The 20,624-nt window shown below is 47.0% G+C and overlaps 1 protein-coding gene across 2 annotated transcripts in view; it reads right to left on the minus strand.

Moving 5' to 3' along the window:
- Positions 1 to 602: 602 nt before the first annotated feature.
- Positions 603 to 20,624, minus strand: part of LOC126050290 (gamma-aminobutyric acid receptor subunit beta-4) — a 74,529-nt gene continuing 54,507 nt past the window's right edge. Inside the window, exons 5-9 of one of the 2 annotated variants that reach the window (XM_049827978.1) lie at positions 10,886 to 10,968; positions 6,421 to 6,558; positions 4,647 to 4,799; positions 1,660 to 1,904; positions 603 to 1,156 (exon numbers count right to left, since the gene is read on the minus strand). In XM_049827978.1, the coding sequence (XP_049683935.1) occupies positions 779 to 1,156; positions 1,660 to 1,904; positions 4,647 to 4,799; positions 6,421 to 6,558; positions 10,886 to 10,968 (997 nt within the window). In that variant the 3' untranslated portion in view covers positions 603 to 778. Of the gene's footprint in view, positions 1,157 to 1,647; positions 1,905 to 4,646; positions 4,800 to 6,420; positions 6,559 to 10,885; positions 10,969 to 20,624 lie in introns of both variants that reach the window. The other variant, XM_049827977.1, reaches the window with a different exon arrangement.

A 20,624-nucleotide genomic window follows, 5' to 3' on the forward strand; every position in this document is an offset into this window, starting at 1 on the left:
CTTCCCTCCCAAATAATTGCCTTGTCCTCCCCCCTTCCCAGCTCTTCCAAAATAAATATTCTTTTTATTTGTTGGTTTAAAAGATTCTTTTAGGCTTGTAAGCAAGAGAGAGGGAGAGAGAAAAAGAAAAGAGATATCTCATAGCATGAGAATGAAACCCCACCATCTCATGAATCCATGAAAGAATAAACATGAAGGTGTTAAGAGCAGTGACAGAAGAAAGATTAAAAAAATATAATAATACTGAGAAGAGAAAGGTGAAATTCAGTAGTGAAATGGAAGTGAGAATAGCGCATTAGTGAGCACAGCCAAAGATAACCTATCACCCCCACCAGTTTTTGAGTCAATTTCCTTAAATCTCCCTCCCCCCCTTTTTTTAAACTTTTCTTGTTTTTTGGGTTTTTTTTTGTGTGTGGTTTTTTTTTCTTTTTTTCTGTCATTTTTTCTTTTTTTTTCTTTCTTTTTTTTGTTTTTGGTGTTTTTTGTTTTTTTTTTTTACAATGGTTTAAGTCCTTCAACAGGAAACCAAAATCAAGACAAACACATCCCTCCCTGAAACCGAACCCCCTCCCATATACCCTTCTCTCCCTTACCCCCCCCACACTCCATGGTTCTACATGTGCTGAAAAGAGAAGAGTAAGCTTAGAATAAATCTAATGAATCAAAGGAATAAATGACGATGATAGTAAAGAGTAAAACCCAAACCCAAAAGACCACAACACTCCTGTGTTGTCATTGTCTGAGTGTCTGTCCCTATTTCTCTCGGAGGCTGCAGGCATCAATTTACATAGTACAACCAGTAAACAAGGTTGAAGAATCCAAAGGTGATTGGAAAAATGATTCGTGACCACTTGTCAATGGTGCTGACGTCTGTCAGGTCTGGGATTTTGAGCTTCAGCTTAGATGACCGCCGGCGGAGACGGCAGTTGGCACGGTTGCGGGCTGCAGCATGGTGGGTCAGTGGGACGTGGCGGTCCAGGGTTGGGTGGTGACCAAATCCATCCCGAGAGGCGAGCTGCTTGCGGAACTGAATTCCTGAGCCTTCAAAGGACATGACAGAGTTTCGAGAGTCTCCAACGCTGCTCATCATGTCTGTGGCCAGCAGCTCGTTGTTCATCTCCAGAGTGCTGAGGAGGATGTTACCATAAGGGTCAACCTAGAACAGGGAAGACAGAGACAAAGGTAGCAGGGATGTCCTGTGCACAATGCACAGAGGGCCACACCACCAGGGGTGATTTTGAACTGTTTTCTGTGTAACAATACCACTGATTGTGTCCTTTGTGAGCTCTGAACCAGGAGTTCTGCATTTGAAAATGTTGTCCATTGATGCTGGAGTTGAAGGACTAGCAACATGTGCTTGCAGCAAACTTTTGAGCGTGTTAGTGTGATTCTGCCAACACAGTAGGACCAAAAGCCACAGGGGTACTTTTGGCTACACCTGCCCTGTGCAAGAGGATGGTCCTTATAAGACTGGCTTGAGGATGATGACAAAATGGTCAGGGAGAAAAGACTCCCAGTAATCACTAGCCAGGGGAACAGGAGTTCATCTATCGTGATGAGGAGAGAGGCTGCTCCATAGCTCACCCAGGACTGAATGAACAGTGGAGAGTCTGAATTCTCCTGCCACAATGAAAGAAGGGGACAAACCTGGTCTCTCACCCTCTTCTCCTCATAACGGTGGCGTTCATTGTTGGCCTTGCTGATCCGTTCACTCTGTTTCTTTTGCTGCCGGGGGCCTCGCCCGAAGAATATGTAGTTGACAAAAGCATACTCCAGGAGTGCCAGGAACACGAAGACAAAGCAGCCCATGAGGTAAACATCAATAGCCTTGACGTAAGGGATCTTTGGGAGAGTCTCCCGCAGATGGGTGTTGATGGTAGTCATTGTAAGTACCGTGGTGACCCCTGTAAGGAGAGGGTATGTGCTCTGTTACCAAGGTGGGATGGTTTCCTGAAATGCCACTCTCAGCTTCCCCATCCCTCCTCCCAGCTGGACAACCTCAGGAGGAATGGGAGCAGTGCAACTGGGAAGATAATTGTCATTATTCTAAGCCCAGCTGCCCAGTATAAATTGCTGCAGAAAATAAACCAGCTGCCAACAGTGGGAGAAAATGTCAAAGCTGAGTATCATCAGGACGATGGGGATCAACATCCTCTGGGCCTTGGTTCTTTAAGTCCTCCCTGATCCTCCTTCTTTCTTTCAGTATGGTAGGAAACATTCAGTTTTGCTCTCAGTCTCTCAACCTCTTCTCCCTTTTTTCCACTTCATGAACTCATCAGGCTTCCCTGCGCATTACTGAATGCCTCAGTATCCTTGACATGAATCTATAATCTGCTGTGTCTTTCCAATGCCATGAATAGAAGAAAAGTGAAGAGACTCCCTCTTCATGTGCTCTCTTTTTTTGCCTGCCTCATAGGCTTCTGTCTACATCCCTGACCCCATCAATTCCCACCTTCCTCTCACCAGTTTTACTACTCACCACTTCAGTTATCATCTGTACACACTCCTCCCATGGCCCTCACGCTCTCCATTTTAGGCCTACTCATATTTCCTGCATCTTAAAGAAACACTTCTTGGTCTCATTGAATACTTTTTCCCCAACTACTCAGTCTCCAAGAGCCTGGTGTGCCATGATTACTCTGACAGCTTCAGTCCTCTTCTTAGGTTTCTTCTCAGCCTCTTCCCTTCTCTGGACTGTCTCTTTGACAGTCTTCTGCCGGCTTCAAAAAGATGGCAATGAGCATTCATGCTTCTTTTGGGGGCAGTAACTTTTCTTCTTCAACCTAGTCTTCTTTTCCCGCTTCACTAACTCAGCTGTCCTGCTTTTCTTGCTATTTTGCCGATCGCCTTTTCTTCTAGTGTCCCTCCTCCTCATCTCCCTGTTGGCAGCTCTCTTAGTCTCCATGACCTTAATTTGCTCTTCTGGTTTCAGCCCTACCTCTACAGTGATGGCTCTCAAACCTCTCTGTGCATCCTGGACTTCTGCTTGTCCTGTTTCCCCTTCACCCTCATCATGCCTTTAGTGTCATTCCTGATAAAAGATTTAAAGAACTAATAGTCTTCAGTGCACAGAAGAGTAAACAGAAGGGAGATATATTTATATACATACAATATATTATATTGTCTATATTTAGATAGTAGTCTAAATATGCAGAAGTCTGGGGCAAAGAAAAGGGGAATGGAATGTTTTCCATGTCTCCATTAAGAGCTGGACAAATTGCAATGGAGACTTAGGACAGGGGCAAAGAAGAGCTTTTTGACTGTCCAAGCAGGTAAATCTGGAGATGAAGTGTCCAGAGGAGGCTGTGGAATCTCCTTCTTTGGAGTTTTTTAAGGACAAGTTTGATAGAGAGCTGTCAGGAATAGTTTAGGGAGAGCTGTTCCAGTTCTGATCTACAATGTTTTTCTTCTGTCTTCTCCTTTGAATCCAGATGTCAGCAGAAATTCAACAGCTGTGCATCTCATGTCCACCCTTCCGCTTGCACTTTCACTGTGCCAGCAATGTCTGCCATGGTCTCTTTTTCTTCTGTCACTGATTATACTCTTGTCAATGCAACTTACCTTTTTAATTTACCATGTTCTTCTTGTTCCCTCCCTGTCTCTCTGCTCCAGCCTCTCCAAGCAAGCACAGCTAAATCATCTGTTTTATATCTTTGTACAAACCATCCCTCCTCTAAGTGTTCTCAAACTCTGTCTTCTCCTAGAGCTAATTTAAGCCCCCAACCTTTTCTGTAAGACCCAGCCTCTACCTGTGTTCCATTGCCTCTCTGAGCCTTTTCCCAGTCACAGATTAAATCCTTCTCCCTCCTTGGCTCTCCTATTTTCCCTGAACTTTCTATCATGTTGCACAGCCCCATTCTCATATGCCAGCCATCCCCCCTTTCTCCTGTTCCTTCTTCAAAATCCTCATCTGCAATCCACCCCCACTTCCCTTCTGTTGCTTAAAAGACCTCATTTTTTTCCTCTTATAGGAAAACATTCCTATTTAGGGGAGCATGTGCTTAAGGAGAACTTGGACTTTAACTACTGTCCCACATTTGCCTTGGTTATGAAGGTCTTCAGCTACAAAAATGTCTGTATGGGGCCTAAACTATCACAAAAATGTGTAATGCCACTTCCTTTATTTTTTTCATCTTTTAGCCATTCACTCACCATTTTTACTACTCTTTGGTCACCCACCCTCAGCATTTATCATCCAGCTAACCAGTCCTGGCACACCTGTTGACCAAGAGGTGCCGAGGTTTCTCTGAAGAAAACAAGTACAAACCAGAGTGAAGGAACTGGTGGGCTCATGGCATGTCAGAGTCTCACATGTTTGAGAAGCTGTGACCATTTATGCTCTTGTTACAGAGTTTAAACTTGCACCTACAGAAATTTATGGTAGAACTTCTACTGATTCAAATAATACAGACTCAAGCTTGGGAAGTACTGATACTTCTGAACAAAAAAAGTAACTCTTCTGGCTGAAAAGGTGAAGATTGTTCTCAAAAAAAAGTGTCCTTCATTTGGGACTACAAGTCTGACAAACCTATGTGGCTTGTTTAGCTGCTACCTCACAAGAAGGAGGTATTTTCTTTCTTACAGCTGTCCTAGCTGATCTCCCTCAAAAAAACACCTTCTTCAACATATAATGAAAAGGTACATACCCAGTGCCACTCGTGCAGCAGAAGCATCATAATTGATCCAGAAGGAGACCCAGGACAGGATGGTGATGAGAATAGATGGCATGTAAGTCTGCAGGATGAAGTAACCAATGTTCCTCTTAATCCGGAAACTCAAGGATAAGCGCAGATATGAACCTGTCAATGAGATATTAAAGGGATATGTTGTTTGAGAGGAGGGCAAGGCTGTATTTATGATAAGAGCTTAGGTTAGAAATTGAAATTTTATTTGTAAAATGTTCTCAAGAGGCAGGGATAATGAGAAATCTCTCTTTTTTCTTCATTTCATTTTGCAGACTCATCAGTTTTTGGAAGAGGGCTCTTCAGCATCTGCTCAGTTGGCTCAGAAAATTAAGAAGAAAGGAAATTCTACATAAGTTACGTGATGATATCAGACATCATGGGAGAATGTCTGTTCAGTGCTGAAAATGCTATTATGGTACATGCCAATTTGATACAGGCTTACACAGGAGACTTTAACCCTATATCTGGATGCAATAAGATGATTTTCCAATGTTTCATGTGCTAGCTTTTCTTCCAAACAGCGATGAAGATCTGAATCGTATTTTTCCCATGCTGTTCTAAAAATGGGTTATGGTCAGACTGGGCAAATTCATATGCAAATAGAGTACTGTTAGTTAATCTGTAGGTCTTTTTTTTTTCCAAGTTCTTGCAACTTCCTCCTAATGTTTTAGCAAACCTAATGGGGATAGTAATGACAATAAGTACTTTTACAGTCCTTCCACTGGAGCAGGGTCATTTTGACAGGGACAAAGCAGGGCCTCTCTCATTGCTGTGAAACAAAGTCCAAGTCATTCCTCCTTCCCACCTCCGTCCCTTAGGCAATACAGCAGCCTGAAACATGGGTGTAATCATGGGTTGGCAGCTAAAGTAACAAGAGAACAACAGCCTTTAATGATCCAGGAGGTAGACTGGGAAAAAGGAGGTTATGTTCTCTTACCATTATGTGCCGTTTCTGTAGCTTGAACACAGTATTTCACCAGTCTTTTTTTGAAGGTCTTACCTATTTAGACTGCAAACTTCTTTTGGAGGAACACTGCCTCTTGTTGTGGGTCTCTAGATTACCATTGCAATGGGACTCTGCTCCCGGCGTGCCCCCGAGCACTATTGTAGCAACATCACCATCTGCCACCACAGCTGATAGACTTAGGCTGTGGCATTTCAGAAATTGTCCTATTTAACAGGTGTGTGGCATGCTGTTTTCACAGTGAACTCCATGCCAGATCAAAGTGAAGACAGCAACCCAAATCCAAACCCCTCCAACTTTCCAACTGGCAGTACCTGAATTGTTCAAGGTATTCTCTCCAGATCTTTTTATTGCCATGTACAGACGGGTTTGCATCATTTCATAGACCACTTGCTTTTCAACTGATATATTCTTCTACTCACTATTGCACCTACATTAGCTTCGAGAACCAGTTGCAAACCGCATAAAAATAAGGTAAAGGCTGAAAACCTTCTAAAAAGGTTCTGTTTTGAGCTCAGTTGGTATTTTGACTAAGAACTGGAAACAACTGCAGCAAAAAAAAATGATCCCATAAGTCTCTGAAGAGAAGCAGCCAAAAACAAAAAGCAAACTTGGTGGGCAAGGATGCCTCTTTTCCAATGAAACAGGACCCTAAGTTGAAGCCTAGATCCTAAATTAGTGCCTCAGCATCTGAATCAGAGGAACAACCACATTGATGTTGATCAGCAGAAGGTTTGCACATTCCATCACAACCCTTCATCACAGACTCACCGGTGGTGAAGACCACTTCCCTGCTGACCAGCCTCTGCTCAATAATGGTGAACTGAGGCAATTCTAGCACCTCCATCCCTGTGACAGCAGAATCATTTCCTTGCCAGAAGAAGACAATGTCATCAACCGTGTAACCATCTGCAGAGATGAAGAAGCAGAGAGAGAGAACTGAGCTGACAAGCTGGAGCAGATGACACCCCCATTTTCTCTAAGATGATCTGGAAAAGGATCCAAAGGAAAGCCCACACCATCAGATAGCTAGCATAGCCCCTCCCTGCTGACGTACTTTTCTTCTTCAGCTGAGCTCGGCAGTACAGTCCCCAGGAAAAGAGGAAAAAATTGGTCAGAACTCCCACTTCTGGCTAGAATTCAGGAGAAGAAAGTGAGAAGTGGCCCAGCGAGCTTTGACTAGTGCTACATAATCTCCATGGCTGACATGAAAAGGACTTGTGCATCAGAATCCTCTGTCAAATGCACCAAACACGGCATTTTGTTTTTTTAAAAACTGCCTCCTTCTACCAGAAGGGGGAGACCACACAATAGATTCAGGTGGGGACTACGTAAACAGAGCATCTAAGTATTAAAAATTCCCAGAGAGAAAAAGATTTACAGCAGCAGTTGAAACGAAATTTGAACATCAGAGCATCTCCATCTTGTAAGCACTCTCAATCAAAATTTGAAGCTGAAAAGGGGACAGAGTATCCGAGATTGGGGGCTGCTTTTACCAAGTGCTGGCTGAAAAGAGCAGTAATGGGAAAAGACAGGAAGGGGAGTCAGGCTGGTAATAAATACTAATCCCTTAAGTTTCAGGGTAATGGATTTGTTAACTCAACCAAGTGTACAGCTTCTTACTTCAACCCCAAACTATACATGCCAGACAGGGCTGCACAGGCTGGAAGTGCTGAGGAGCCCGAAGCTACAGTCCCAGGAGGAAGACTCCCCAGATGCTCTGGACTCATGGGGAACGAGGCCCAGGGGATGAACTCACGCAGCTCCCCTCCCATCAGCGTGATGTTCACAGCCCTGCCTGTTGCTCTGGTGGGCAAGGATTCATCTCCACCTAAAAATTAATGCTACTTGCAGCAAGCTGGGTTTCGAAGCATTGTGGCTGTTGCTGCACAAAGGGTGGCCTCTTATTCGAAGCAAAGTGCAGAGCTGCACAGGAACACCTCTGTGTGCAAAGGAGCAGTAAGATATGTACAGGCTTTGGTGTGGCATGGTGCAAGGCTTCCTTTAGAGCGTGAACTTCACCTATGCCCGCAGACGGCTTTTATTCACAACCTGCACTGCAGCACAACAGCCTTATCCACAAGCCCTCCCAGCAGAGAGGCAGTTGGCTAGCAATACCCATCAAGGCTAACATCCACTAGGGAGAGCTGCCACCAAAACCAGCACCAGACTATAAGTGGGATCAGGGGAATGAAGAACTGTTGAATGTACCATGGAGGATAAATTCTTCTACCTAACCTTAAGGGCCAAGGGTTACCCCAGATCAGAGCTGAACCTTTGAGGATGGTGTCATCCTGCAGCTCCCAAGCAGACAAAGAGCTGAGCAACCCAGTCTGATCTCATAGCTGACCCTGCTTGGAGCTGCCGGCTGGACTAGAGACATCCTGAGGTCTCTTCCCAAACTGAATTATTTGATGACTGTGTAGTGTCCAAGCCCATAGCCTGTGCTCTCTGTCATTACTGCACTTATTCATGGGTGCTAAAAAATAATAACAATCTTCCAAATGCCATGCCAGATCTGCTTTTGATGTAAATCAGCTAAACTAGGGCTCCACCTCCTCCCCTCATGGCATGCTTCTGCTCCCATGGCAGTAAGTGGGTAAAGCACCCACACCCACGAGGCCACAACTGTGGGGGAATGTCCACCCACATTCAGGACCCTTAGGTTATCATCTCATCTGCTGCAGACACTGGGGTGTCACAGGATGTTGCACTGCCCCAGCTTTCTGCACAGGAACTGGTATTTGCATCTGGCTGCAGCATCTCTCCCAGAGCACTGAGACCAAACGTGGAAAGCAGCAAGAAACAGCCAAGTCCCCCACTCCTCCTGGTGGTTGATTTCAGCGGCTCAAACACTCTCGCAGCTAAAAAAGCGTGTGTGATTTTACATTTGAATTCTTCTGGCTCAGACTTTCAGACTCTGGTGGTTGTTCTGAATTTTTCTAGGAGGTTACTAAGCCCTTTCCACCCAGCACTCCCCCTCTGCAGAGGTGCACCCAGCCTGTAAACAAGTCACCTCTCCACCTGCTTTGCAGTAAACAAACCAGATTGAGCTATTGAGGTTTCTCACTGCAAAACATCTGCTCTAGTCCTTGAACTACTTTTTAGCATCCTTTCTCAACCTCTTCTGATTTCTCAACTTCCTTTCTAAATTTTGGAAACCAAATACAGACAGAGTCCCCTTCCCTGTTTCACCAGCGACATATTCAGAGGCCGGTCGGCTCCCTGCTCTGACTCACGGCTCCCCTAGTTTGTATAACCAAGGCTCACTCCAGCCGTTTTTGTCAGAGCCCTGCTATGAAACCTCCAGCAGTGGTGCTCCGGGCTGCCATCCCTTCATCATTTCCCCCGGTCGATACCCGCGCGGGTACGAGTTCCTCAGTCTGGCAGCCTGGCCCGTGCTCCCGCACCCAGGCACAGACCTCCGCATTTAGCTGTATTCAAATGCATTCTGGATGTATTCAAATTGGGAGGTATTCAAATGTGCAGCAAGCAAGCCACGCAGACTGCTATCTTCATCATCCACAAATTTAACAGCAGTGACTTCAAATTTACTTCCTGATCAGCAATGAAAATGTCAAATTACAGTAACTAATTTTAGGAGATCTTACAGTTAACTAGCTCTATTCCATTTATTCTATGACCTGCTGGTAGTGGGTATGAATTTTTGTTGGTTTTTTTTAATTTTTTTTTATTATGGCATTATGCAATATGAAATCAAACATGTTTTTCAGGAAGCCATTTTTTAAAGTGATTCTAAAGGGAAAGGTTGTTCAGTCTAAAAATAAATGCTTCACTTTGATTTCTAGCTTTAAAAAGAAAACCAAATTTCCATTTTACTTTTTAAAAGTAAAAGAACTTTCACAAAGATAAGTCATTTCAACCTGAAATATCATAAAGTATTGATACGACGTCTTAAAATGTCAGATTAACAGCCTGTTTGCAGTCTGCCTCATCAGGTTTCTGTTGAATCCTGTCACACACCTAGGCAGGGGTATACGCGATGAAGGCTATTTTGGGGATGGAGGGATGGGATCAACAGGCAGTGCCAGCACTGGCTTATCTCTTGCAGGTAAGTGTCCCAAGCTGCTGTGGGGAAGGAGACCCCAGCTGCTTGCTGCTGCTTTACAAACCCAGCGCCCCTGCACCACAAAAGGGCTATTTTGGTGGTTTGTTTTGGTTTTGGTTTTTTATATACTTTGTTTTTTAAGGCAGCCATAAAAGGACTGTTATTCCAGAGTTGGGTGGACTTGGAAGCAACCAAAATGGAGCCCTCCAGATTTCGAATGGGCAAGTGTGTAAAAGACAAAAGCTCTGAGGAAGGAAACGATTGAATCTCTTCATCTCTGCGTGGATCTTAGAAATATTGTAAGGAAACGTAGCTTTGACTAACAAATTGGCTTGACATGTCCCATTAAGGACAAAATAGCAACATGGGGAACTGTGGGTAATTCTCTGCCTTCTGTTTTCTTGGTTGTACCGTAAACTATTCTCAAAATGCTAAGGAGTGCCAGAAATGACATGTCATTAGTGCCTCCAGCAGGACCTAATTTACATCCCATTACCCGCCACACCAAGCGCTGTGATGGCTGCGCACCCCGAGCAACCCGAGCAGCAAGGGGGCTCCCAGGCGCAGGCAGGGCTGGTAAGGCTGCACGGCGCCTTCCGACTATGGATGCAGTGGGACCTCTTTTATGAAAAAAGCAATTCTCTGATAATCACCACTGAAGCTGCATCATCATTACTGTAAGATCTGCTGCTCTGGACCGCTCCTGCGAGGATAGCGTGGTGCATTTTTATGAGGGAGAGCCGGACCTCCTCTGCCAGCGCGGTCGGGAGAGGTTTTCCATAGGAGTCAAGGGAAGATCCTTGAGGTGGGGAGGGACTGTGGGATGGCTCGGGTCCCACCTCCTGTGCAGAGCGGGGCCAGCCATGAGCGAGGGCAGGCTCCCAGGACTTTCTTAGGGCTAAGGGAGGCTTCTACCACTCTCAGAGGGTGAGAGTGATTTTAATGCCCAGCCTGCTGCTAGAGCTCCATTTTCCTGGGTATTTCACCCATGAGGTCCCCTCAGGATGGAGTTTGGATGAGGGAGCCTGGTCCTGCCCCAGGGGACATCCTCCAGGAGGGGTCACCCATAACACCCCGGGGAGGCATCCCATGAGTGGGAAGCTGTGGCTGGGGTGGGTGGCATCAGGTGGCACCGCATGGCGGAGGGCGGGCGCGAGGCATACGCACAGCTCTCGATCTCCAGCGTGCAGTTCTGCTGGTCCAGGGGGTACCTCCGCAGGTCCATCATGCAAGCGGCCGTGGTGGTGATCCTGAAAGGGGAAGGGAGAAAAAAAAAATCAGTTAAGCGTTTTTCCTTACAGAAAAAAAAAAAAAAAAAAAGGAGAAATGAAAGGCAGACATGAAAGTCAGGCAGCATTTGGGGCCGCTGTTTCCCTGGAAACCAGGGAGATCCGTGGTGGGAGGTGTGCAGGGCGGGGGGCTGGATGCCGCTTACCCTCAACTGTATGGCATAAACCCTTCGTGACTCACGTCAGCAAGGCAGTATCTCTATTAATGGGGTGGGGAGGGATTTGTGTTCCTCCTCTGCCTCTCCCTTAAGAGAGACAAAGAAACCAGGAATAGGCAGAGCTATGGGCAGGGGGAAGAGGAGAGGCATGTCAGTTTGTAAGAGAAAGACAGCTGACATGTGTCCATAAAACAGAAGACGTATTGATTAAATTGCGCAGCAATGACTATGGAGAAGAATAGCTGACAACGTTATTCCCCCCCGCTTTCCTCCTGAGTTGCCCCAATGACGCTACTTGCAGCCCCCACCGACTCATGCCCTCTCCATCGTACCCACTTTGGCACTGCCGAATCCAAAAGCCCAGACCCCACCAACGAGGCCCTTCTGCTCCTGTGAGCTTATGGCTCTGGTAACAGAGTCACTCTCGTGCAACCAATTGCATGATCAAGATTCATGAAAGACACATGGGTGTGAGTGTGCATCCCCCTGAAAAATTAATATGAGGAGAGTGAGGGTCAGTGTTTCTTTGGGGGTGTCAGAGCATGGGGTGGGGGCAGAGAGGCATGGTGCCCATAGTGGGGTTCACTTGAGGGTGTGAGAAGGGTTTGTGTGTGTTACATCTTGTACGTGACAGAACATCGCTTACTGGGATGGGGAATTTTACGGTGAGGTAGATGAGGGAAGAGGGCATGAAGCAGGGACAGAGCAAATCAACAGCGAACTCACCAGCCTGGCAATGCTGCCCTGGAGTTAACAGGCTGCCCCTATTTCCAAAATACATTGCTCCCCTCACCCTTTAGTGCAGTTTTCTTCCTGTGCAATGTATGTGTGCAGAGTGCTGAAGAGGGGGAAAAGATTGGTGCATTCCCCCCCTCTTTTTTCCAGTTAACCATCTGGAAGGCATTAATCAAGCTACACATTTTTTACTATGTAGGCATAACCAGTGAACTGTTAACGAGAAAGCTTTATCTTCTGAGCCCCGTGGCCTGGGAGAGAGAAAAGAGAGGAAAAAAAGAAAACCAAGAAAGCAGAGAGGATGAGATGGCGAACCAGCAAAAAAGAACGGGAAAAAAAAAAAGAAAAAACATCAATGATAGAAAAAGAGACCAGAAAGGGGGAGAGAATGGGTGAACTGGACAGAAAATTGGAAACGGGGAGGAGAAGGTGGGGGGGCAAGCACCCACAGGAGAGGGCTGTCCCAGCGGGGGTATCGGGGTGGGGGCTGTAGCAGGGCAGGCAAGCGGCCCCGCAGAGCTGCTGGCTCTTTAAGAAATCTCGTGTGCTAAATTTATCTCTCTGCTGTCTGTGAAGACTGTTTGTAGGAGATGAAGCCTTGAGGAGAGCCTTTGCCACTGCCTGCTGTGCTATAAATAGATCCGAAGCGACGGAGGGAATTTATATATATCCTCACTGGGTCTAGATACAACATTGCAACTGCCCTCTCTCCGAGCAGGGGGCCCAAGTGAGCTCTTAACCCTTTTATCTGTAATGTGGTTGGGGTGGAGGAGAAAGCTCAGAGGGGGAGAAGGATAACAGGACAGGAGCCACTTAAAAATTATCACCATGGCTTTGGGATTGCATGTCCTGCTTTTACAGCCTCCCAGTTTGGCACCTCCAGGAGGGCTGCTGGAAACCCAATGCCTCACCCACCCTAGTCCTCCTGGACCAGGGTAGCTGGGCACGGCAGACCACAGTGGAGGAGCAGATCCGAAGCCCTCCTGGGGGGAGCTGCACCTTGCCAGGAAAGCCCAAAGTGGCAGGTGCAGAGTCCATCCTGGCCAGGCACTGAGACCAAAGAGTCATGCACGGGTATGACTCATCCCCCTATGCTGCACACGGCATATACTGTATATATTATACTGCACCCGTGGGAAATAGCAGTTACAAATGCGTTTTCCTGTTTTCCCTAAAGTGTGAGATGTAAAAATGTATTAAATGAAAATTTTCCACCCCATTTGTGGGACCCTGTGGGCTAAAACCTTTCCACAGTGTCCATCCCAAAATTGCAGCCTGGCTGGCTAACTTGGCCACACAAAGGACATCCAGAGGAAGCCTTTTCTGGTTCGAGAGGGACCTTCTCGCCTCTCGACAGGATTTGCTTATCACCTGCAGTGCTGGTTGGAAATGCAGAGCACGACACAGTGAGCTATGGCTACCACACTCCATGCGCCAAATCCTGCTCACACTAACAGCCAGCATAAATCCAGAGCCACTCCAATGATTTTTGCAAGATCACACCAATTTATATCAGCAGAGATTTACATCAGGGCAGAATTTAGCTGTGTTGATTCAAAAAGAAGAGAACCTCAGGATAGGTAGGACAGAAAGGAGAAAAACAAGATTAAGAGGGCATCTGTCCTCAAAAGCCAGGTAATTTCTCCTTCCTTCTGATTAAAGGGCAGGTGTATCCACACTGTATAGTTCAGCATCCTCCAGAGATACCCCAGTTGGCTGCAGGTCCCAAACTCCTGGTGATCTGCCCATGTAATGCTGCTCGGGCAGGTGAGAATTGGTGAAGGTGTGAAGGTTTTATTCTGTTTTCAGAGCAGAAGTAGCACAGCTGCACATGGCTGTCCTGGGCTGTAGCCACCTGCTTGTCCGGAGCATTTCAGCTGCAGTGCTGTACCCACGGTGGGGTGTGCCTGGCAAGCCCTGGGACACCAGCACCACAGGACCACCTGGATGTGGGCCTCCTGCAGCATGACAAGATGTGAGGGGCAGCTGGCCTGGGGCACCAGGTTCATCTCAGGTCCTGAGTCTGGGCTTTCTACACCCTGATACAGCAAGTGGTATCCCAGAAAGGAAGGGGGTGTTTAATTCTTTAGACTTCGGATCTCAAAAAGCATCCTGGACACCAACTTCCCTTTGCTATACCCTGCCCGAAGTTCATGGGTGACCCACAGCATCACAACCCTGTCATTGCTTTACACATCACCTGCCACTGTTGGTGAAATATCCACCTGTGGCCTCTGTGACTGACTCAACATTCACTTGCTCCTAGAGAGGCCAACGAGCAATTTCTCAAGCTCCTTTGGTGGCTGTGTACTGTGGGCAGGTGGCACTCATAAAGGGGTGAGAGGTTCCACTCAACTATTGCAGCCAAAGGGGGAATGGGAGCAAAACACAGGCACCCCAGTGACCTTGTGGAGTCACAGCACATGCCATCTCTGGTCCGGAAGGCCACAGGACCAAGCTCTGCCTCATGTTTTGACGGGTATAAATGTATTACCTTGATACGCTCTGAGCTGTTGTGTGAAGAGATGTGTTTGCCTGGTACATAGAAGACAGCGTGGGGAGGACTGGATGGTGGGGGGATTGACACTAAGGAGCTCCTGGGTGTCTCAGCAGGGTTAACAGGCAATAAAGGTGGAAGGAAGGTAGGAGGTGGAAAAATGAGGAAAGGATCAAAGACTGATGACGTCAGAAGCACTGATGGGGGAGGCAGGAGTGGAGATGAGGGACAGGAGAGCAGATAGTGCAGGACAGGACGCCACTGGGGTAAGGGAACAGAGGAGAGGGACCAGGGGAAGCAAGGGGTAAAACAGCCTGGGGAAGGAAAGCTGGAGAAAAACAAGAGGTTAAAAGACAGAAAGCAGAGGAGGAGTGGATACTTACACTGTGAGAAAGGAGATGAGGATACAGAGAACAAACTGTCGCCTTGTAAACAGCTCTAGACAGAGCGTGCTGCCTCCAGGAGATGCGACCAAAGTGAAAGGGAGCAGGGAGCGCGGGGGCTGGAGGGAACGCCAGGAAAGGATGCCACCTTCCCCGTGGCGTTAGCAAGAGGTGCTGGCAACCGGCCAGGCTGCGTCTTCTCCCTCCCCCTCCTCCTCTCCTGCTTCTCTGCCCACCTCCCTCCCCTTTTAAATTCAAAAATTTGTGTGGTGTGAAATTTCATCTGCTTTGACGGCGATTCACAGAGACACTGCCCATCGGAGGGGAGAGGCTCGCCTGCGCTTTGCACAATGCGCTCAATGAAGCAGTCCCGTTCCCTCCAGCCACCGAGCCCAGCCACCACCACCACCCTCCGTCTCCAGCTCCCCTTTCCTCCCCCAATCTCTGCCCACCCTGTGGGCCTCTGGGCCAGCCCCCTCACATGTCGCAACCTTTACACCTCCTTCCCCACAAAAACGACATTCATGCCCTTGCCCTAATCATTTCTCCCGAGATCTGTAGGCAGTTGTGCTATCAAGCCGCCAAGTCCTCACTGCCCTGCTACTTCGCTGCATAGCTGGCAGGTGGATGCAGTTCATCTGCGGGGAGACAGGGCTGTGGAGAAAACACCTTACATTCCCCCCAAAAAAGGAAAAAAGGGACAAGCATTCATGAGATGTCAAGCAGCTCTGACAGGCTGTGGGGTGATGGAGAACCCCCTTCTCTGCTGGCACCCAGCGGATCCAAGCAAAAACCAAAGTAGCATGGATACCTTGCTCTGGAGAGCATCCTTCATCCCCAGCAGAGGTAGAGACCATCTCTAGAAAAGCTGCCACAAAGATATAAGTTACACAAGGCTGAGTGCTAGGTGTCTATTTGTTAACAATGAGGAAAGCTCTGTCCACCTGAAGCTTGTATTGACAAAGCAGATGCTGGCACAGAAAGGGTAATGCAACCTCACCCTGCTGTCCCTGCACCACTGCCTACTCTGCAGGCTGAACCCCACAGCAGCAGAAGACTGTCCCACCACAGCTTGCAGCTCAAAAGGGAACTCTCAGGTTTCTGCAAACCGTCAGTCTCTGCAAATATTTCAGTTCTCTGACATGAACACCACCAGCCGTTTCATTCCCTCTCTGATCCTCCTTATCGCTGTTTACTTATTAATGGCTTCTTCTGTCTTATTTAGAATGATTATATAAGTTCACAGACATACAGCAGCACAGAGCTCCAACTTGCCATTAAAACCTGCCGTGGTTCAATGTCTTCTTTCCACCCTTTCCTTATCCTGTCGCTAGCTGCTTCCAAGGTAGCTGCCCTTTCGGCTCCTGCCCCAGTCAGATCTCCCTCTACCAAATTTCAGCTCTGAAGGCCCTCAGCCACCCATTCATCCTCTAGATCATCTCCAGTGTGTTGGGAGAACCAAGTTCACCAGCTACAACTGTAAGGGGCAAAAAAATGACTTCCCCAAAACACCATCTGGTTTCAAAAGGAGCAGGTCCAGACTCTTTAAGGAGGACTGGGTGGGTGAGAGGGGAAGACTATTACCTTTGAGGGGTTCCTAAAGCAAGTGGGGTCCCTTTCCCCTTAAGCTCATCCTTACAAAATAAACTACTGCACTGTCTGCATCATAACTGTGTCTTTATCAGGAAACTAAACATGCTTGGCACTGGTTTCTGGGGTCAATGTCAATTGTCTACACTTAAATCCTTACCCTCCAGAAAAAGGGTCTGGCTGCATGCAGAATGCCTATTGAGAATGGTCATAAGCCTCTGCTGTACTCTAACTGGGAAATGCCTAAGAGACTGTGGACACAGACCAAACACAGGAAACAAATTGACTATGTGGGCCACTGATGTCCAGTGCCCAGGAATGTTCCTCGATACCTTTCGTTTCAAAAGGATATTGCCTAAAACTCAGTATGGATGAGAATAGGAGGACTGTAGCACAAAGACCCCCACCATTGCCTTCCTAATTCAAGGGGAGACAGAGCCAGCAGTTTAGGCACTTACCCTATTTTGCAGTTACGGATTAAGTATCATTCATTATGCAGGGACTAACACAAACACTCTCACAGCAAAAGATAAACATTTTTTTATGTTGCTAGTTGCAACTTTTTGGATTTCAGATCTCCCGAGAAGCTGAAGACACTCCTGTCCCCCCGGGATACAGACTCCCAAAGCTCACAACAGTTTGCAGCAATAAGAACGGATGGAAGCAGCTCAGGTTTCGTAGGACTTGTGCAGGCTCGCCCCATGGGGAAGTTCGACTCGTAAGGGAATTCTGGCAACTAAGAGGAGAGAGAGAGGCAAAATTGCTGTTTTGCTGAACATGGGAAAAAAACCAAAATTAAATTTTTACTCTATGCATTCTCAAAGTCAGTCATAAAAACAGGCTGGCAAATGTCACTTTCTGCCTAGCAGTAAGCACAAACTTTGTAGGGCCTGAAGGGATTTATAAACCCATAGTGAATTTTGCCATTCTTTTAATACAGTCTGATCTTTGCAAACTCCTGGAGGTCACGTTAGAACCAAGAGCAAGGCAAGGATATGGAATATTTTCCCCTAGTGTCTCTTTGCCTAAAACTGACTCCATAAGCCTTGGCACAATCCTGCTAAGGTCACTCTGTTTCCAAAAGTATCTGTGCTTGCATAGGCATCCTTTGATAAATAAGTGTGCACTGCACTCAAATGGGGGAGAAAAAAAAAGCTCTTCTAAACTAGTACTCAGGATACGAGCCATCTAAATCAACTGTTTTTCCAGCCTGGGAGAGTACAAAGCAGAGTTGCTTTGGCTGCAAGGTTTTGCTTTTCTGCCCTTTACACTATTCCAAATGCACTGTGTGTCTGGCAAGTTGTCAGCTGGACTGGGGGACAAGAGAGACCCAAGTGGAACATGTTTTAGAAGAGATTCGTTTGTTACAGTTGCTTCAGACAACAGTGACCTGCACTTAATGGAGCAGGAGGTCTCTTCCTTCAACAGCATCAGGTTGGAATGAAGTTGAATTAACAGTAACCCATGAATTAAACCTGTGGGGTTTGGCAAAGAATAGACAGGGTCCAGGGATGGGCTCAGACTGGTGGCTGGGATAGGATAAGCAGGAAGACCAAGAGGTGCTGTCAGGGTGAGCCTGGGGTTCAGGGCACACAAGCTGTTTCAGTGATCTGTGAGGAGACAGTAGCAATCAGCTGCTTGTGGATGCACCTTGACCTCTGTTTTTGCTAATAAACAAGCTGGACTTATAGGACATGTAGCACAGGCAGCAATTCCAGCCGGGCCCTGATGATGCTTGCCTCTGTTCTTGCGACATTAAGGATGGAGAAGCAGCTCTGGCTTGCTGCTTTATCCTGTTTTAGTGAGCTCCAATTTCTTCCACAGCTTCTAAGATTATTCTGAAACTCCATATTATAAAACTTCCCTCCAGTGTTTCCAGCTAAGTCCCTCATCCCGACCCTAAGGAGGCAAAAATGCAGGAGATCTGTCCTTAACCTCAACTGGGGAGATGAGCTCCTAATTAAATTCTCTTTTCCCCTCCCCCACAAGCAAACTCTTTTCCCACCCCCACATCTTTGCGCTAAGGAGCTGGCCCAAAGCAGAGCTCTGTGGTGGGAGCAGTACAAGACTGCAGGACTAGCTCCAAGGGGCCAGCTGGATGGACATAAGCCCAAGTCTTTGCACCCAAGCTGCCAAAGGAGAGATTTCTGTTGCCTTTGCCTAATCTGCAGAGGGTACAGGCAGGGCTGCTAGAGACAGGGTAGAGCCTGAATCATGTCCCACATTTCTAGAGAAACCTCTTTCAGGGAGGGAAGGGGAAGTAAAAATCACAGATTTCTTCCTTTCCGGTCTGTGAGATGGGAGAAGAAAATTGTTCAGTGGTCTCAGTGTAGAAAAAACTCCTCAGTCTTAACCCATCAGGCCACCTTCTCTGCAGAAAATCAAGTAACAGCCATGGAGGGAACAAGGACATGGCTGCAAACAGCAGGCTTCAAGTGAGACAGGACCAGGAGAAACCTTTCTACCAGTTGGAGAACCTAATAACCGCAGGCTGGGACCTGGAGAATGCGACACAGGCAGGGCTGGGTCCTGATCTAGAGGCAGGTTGGAGAAGAGAGCTATGAAGAAGTTCCCAGGATGAGCTCCAGCAGAGCCCCAGCCGGGGGGAGCAGGCAGGGCAGCCCTGGAGGCACCACACACCAGGGTGACATGGGGGGTTCTGACAAAGTACCTGGTATTGGATGAGTGAGTGGGTGGGATGCTTGACATACGTCTATTAACCTGCATTGCTTCCCTATGTAAGGTGAACTAGAAGTGGTGCTCTAGCCGTTGCCTTGCCCAGGAGCAAGGTCTGGTCCACAAGTGGGTCAGCAGTAGCTTGCTGCAATGCGAGGGCCGACATCCCTCAGGAGCTACTACCTTGCAGGGAGCAGCTGACTGGTGGGAACTTACCCCGTGAAAAGCAGAAGTTAAGTGCTGCCAAAGCAGATACGCCCAGCTTCTCTCAGTTTAAAACTGCACATTTTGAGTTGTTTGCAGTATGACAATTCTCTCCCCCTTGCTTTAAGCAATGAACAAGTGTTTACACTGATGAGGATAGCAGGGGCCTTCCTCCCCAGAAGGGCACTCACTGGGCTCAGAGCCCCACTATGCCTTGGCACCTTTGCGTGCATCCAAACTGCCTCATCTCTGAAACACACCTTATTGCAGGGACCATCATGGACAGGAATAAAAACCCCAAAACACACATGCACATGCTCCCTACCACCACTACCACCTTCGCAGGAGGAGATCCCTCATTCTCTCTGCACAGGATTTAGTCTCCGTTGATGACAGTGACTAAATTCCTCTGCAGTTTTTCAGTTGCTCAGTTTACATTGCCTGGGCTCCTCGCCAGCCAGGCATTGCATCTCGCTTGCTGTCCACCCGGCTTCGCACCTGCTTTCCAGCATCCCAGAGCCCACCCGCTCCCCCGGCAAGCTCAAGGATGCAGTCTGGGGTCCTCTAAGCACCTGTTTTGCTTGAATCTGGTTTTGTCCTTAATTAGAATGAAATCAAATAGCTTCAAGATTTCCCTGAAGGATGTTTTAAAGCTGGTTTCAAATACGATTTCAAATCACCATATGAGAATTTCAGCATTGTTACAGTTTCTATTTTTAGGTCTCTGAAGACAGATCGCAAAATGCTGATGACATCAGCATTTGACAAGTGTCAACCTGTTTCACTACCAAATGGATGCTACATGGTCTAGAAAATGAAATAAAAATCTCAGACCGTAATATAAAGCCTGTACATGTGATAATGTAAAGCTTATTGAATATTGTGGCAAGGGTGGACTAGACAGTCTCTGGAGGTCCAGAGAAAGCCTTTGATGATTCTCTATGTTACTCAGACATCAGTAGTGGTAGTAAAGCAGCTTGAAATAGTGAGGGAAATATTGACATAAGTGAAAAATTCTCTACAAGAAATTAGGAATGAAACATCAACATACTCTGAAATGCTGCTTCTTAAATGAAAAATTTCTCCGTAATTTTTTGTTTAAAATTTGATGAAACCAATGCAACTTCTGACAAAAAGCCATTAGGAGGAAAAATATATTGAATTCAGCCAGTGCTATCCAGCTCTTCCTCACTATTTTATATGCCCCCCTCCACTACCCAATGGCTGATTGCTTTGTCTTTGTGGGTAGATCCTTTAAGCCTCCTTTCATTTTGCAGACTTCCCACATCGTTTTAGCACTTTCCTGCTGTGTGCCACAGGTGACCAGCTCTCCTATGCTTCACAGGCATTTTTAATGCCTGTAAGGTGTTTGGG

Source organism: Accipiter gentilis, chromosome 24, assembly GCF_929443795.1.
Source record: "Accipiter gentilis chromosome 24, bAccGen1.1, whole genome shotgun sequence".
Taxonomy (NCBI): domain Eukaryota; kingdom Metazoa; phylum Chordata; class Aves; order Accipitriformes; family Accipitridae; genus Astur; species Astur gentilis.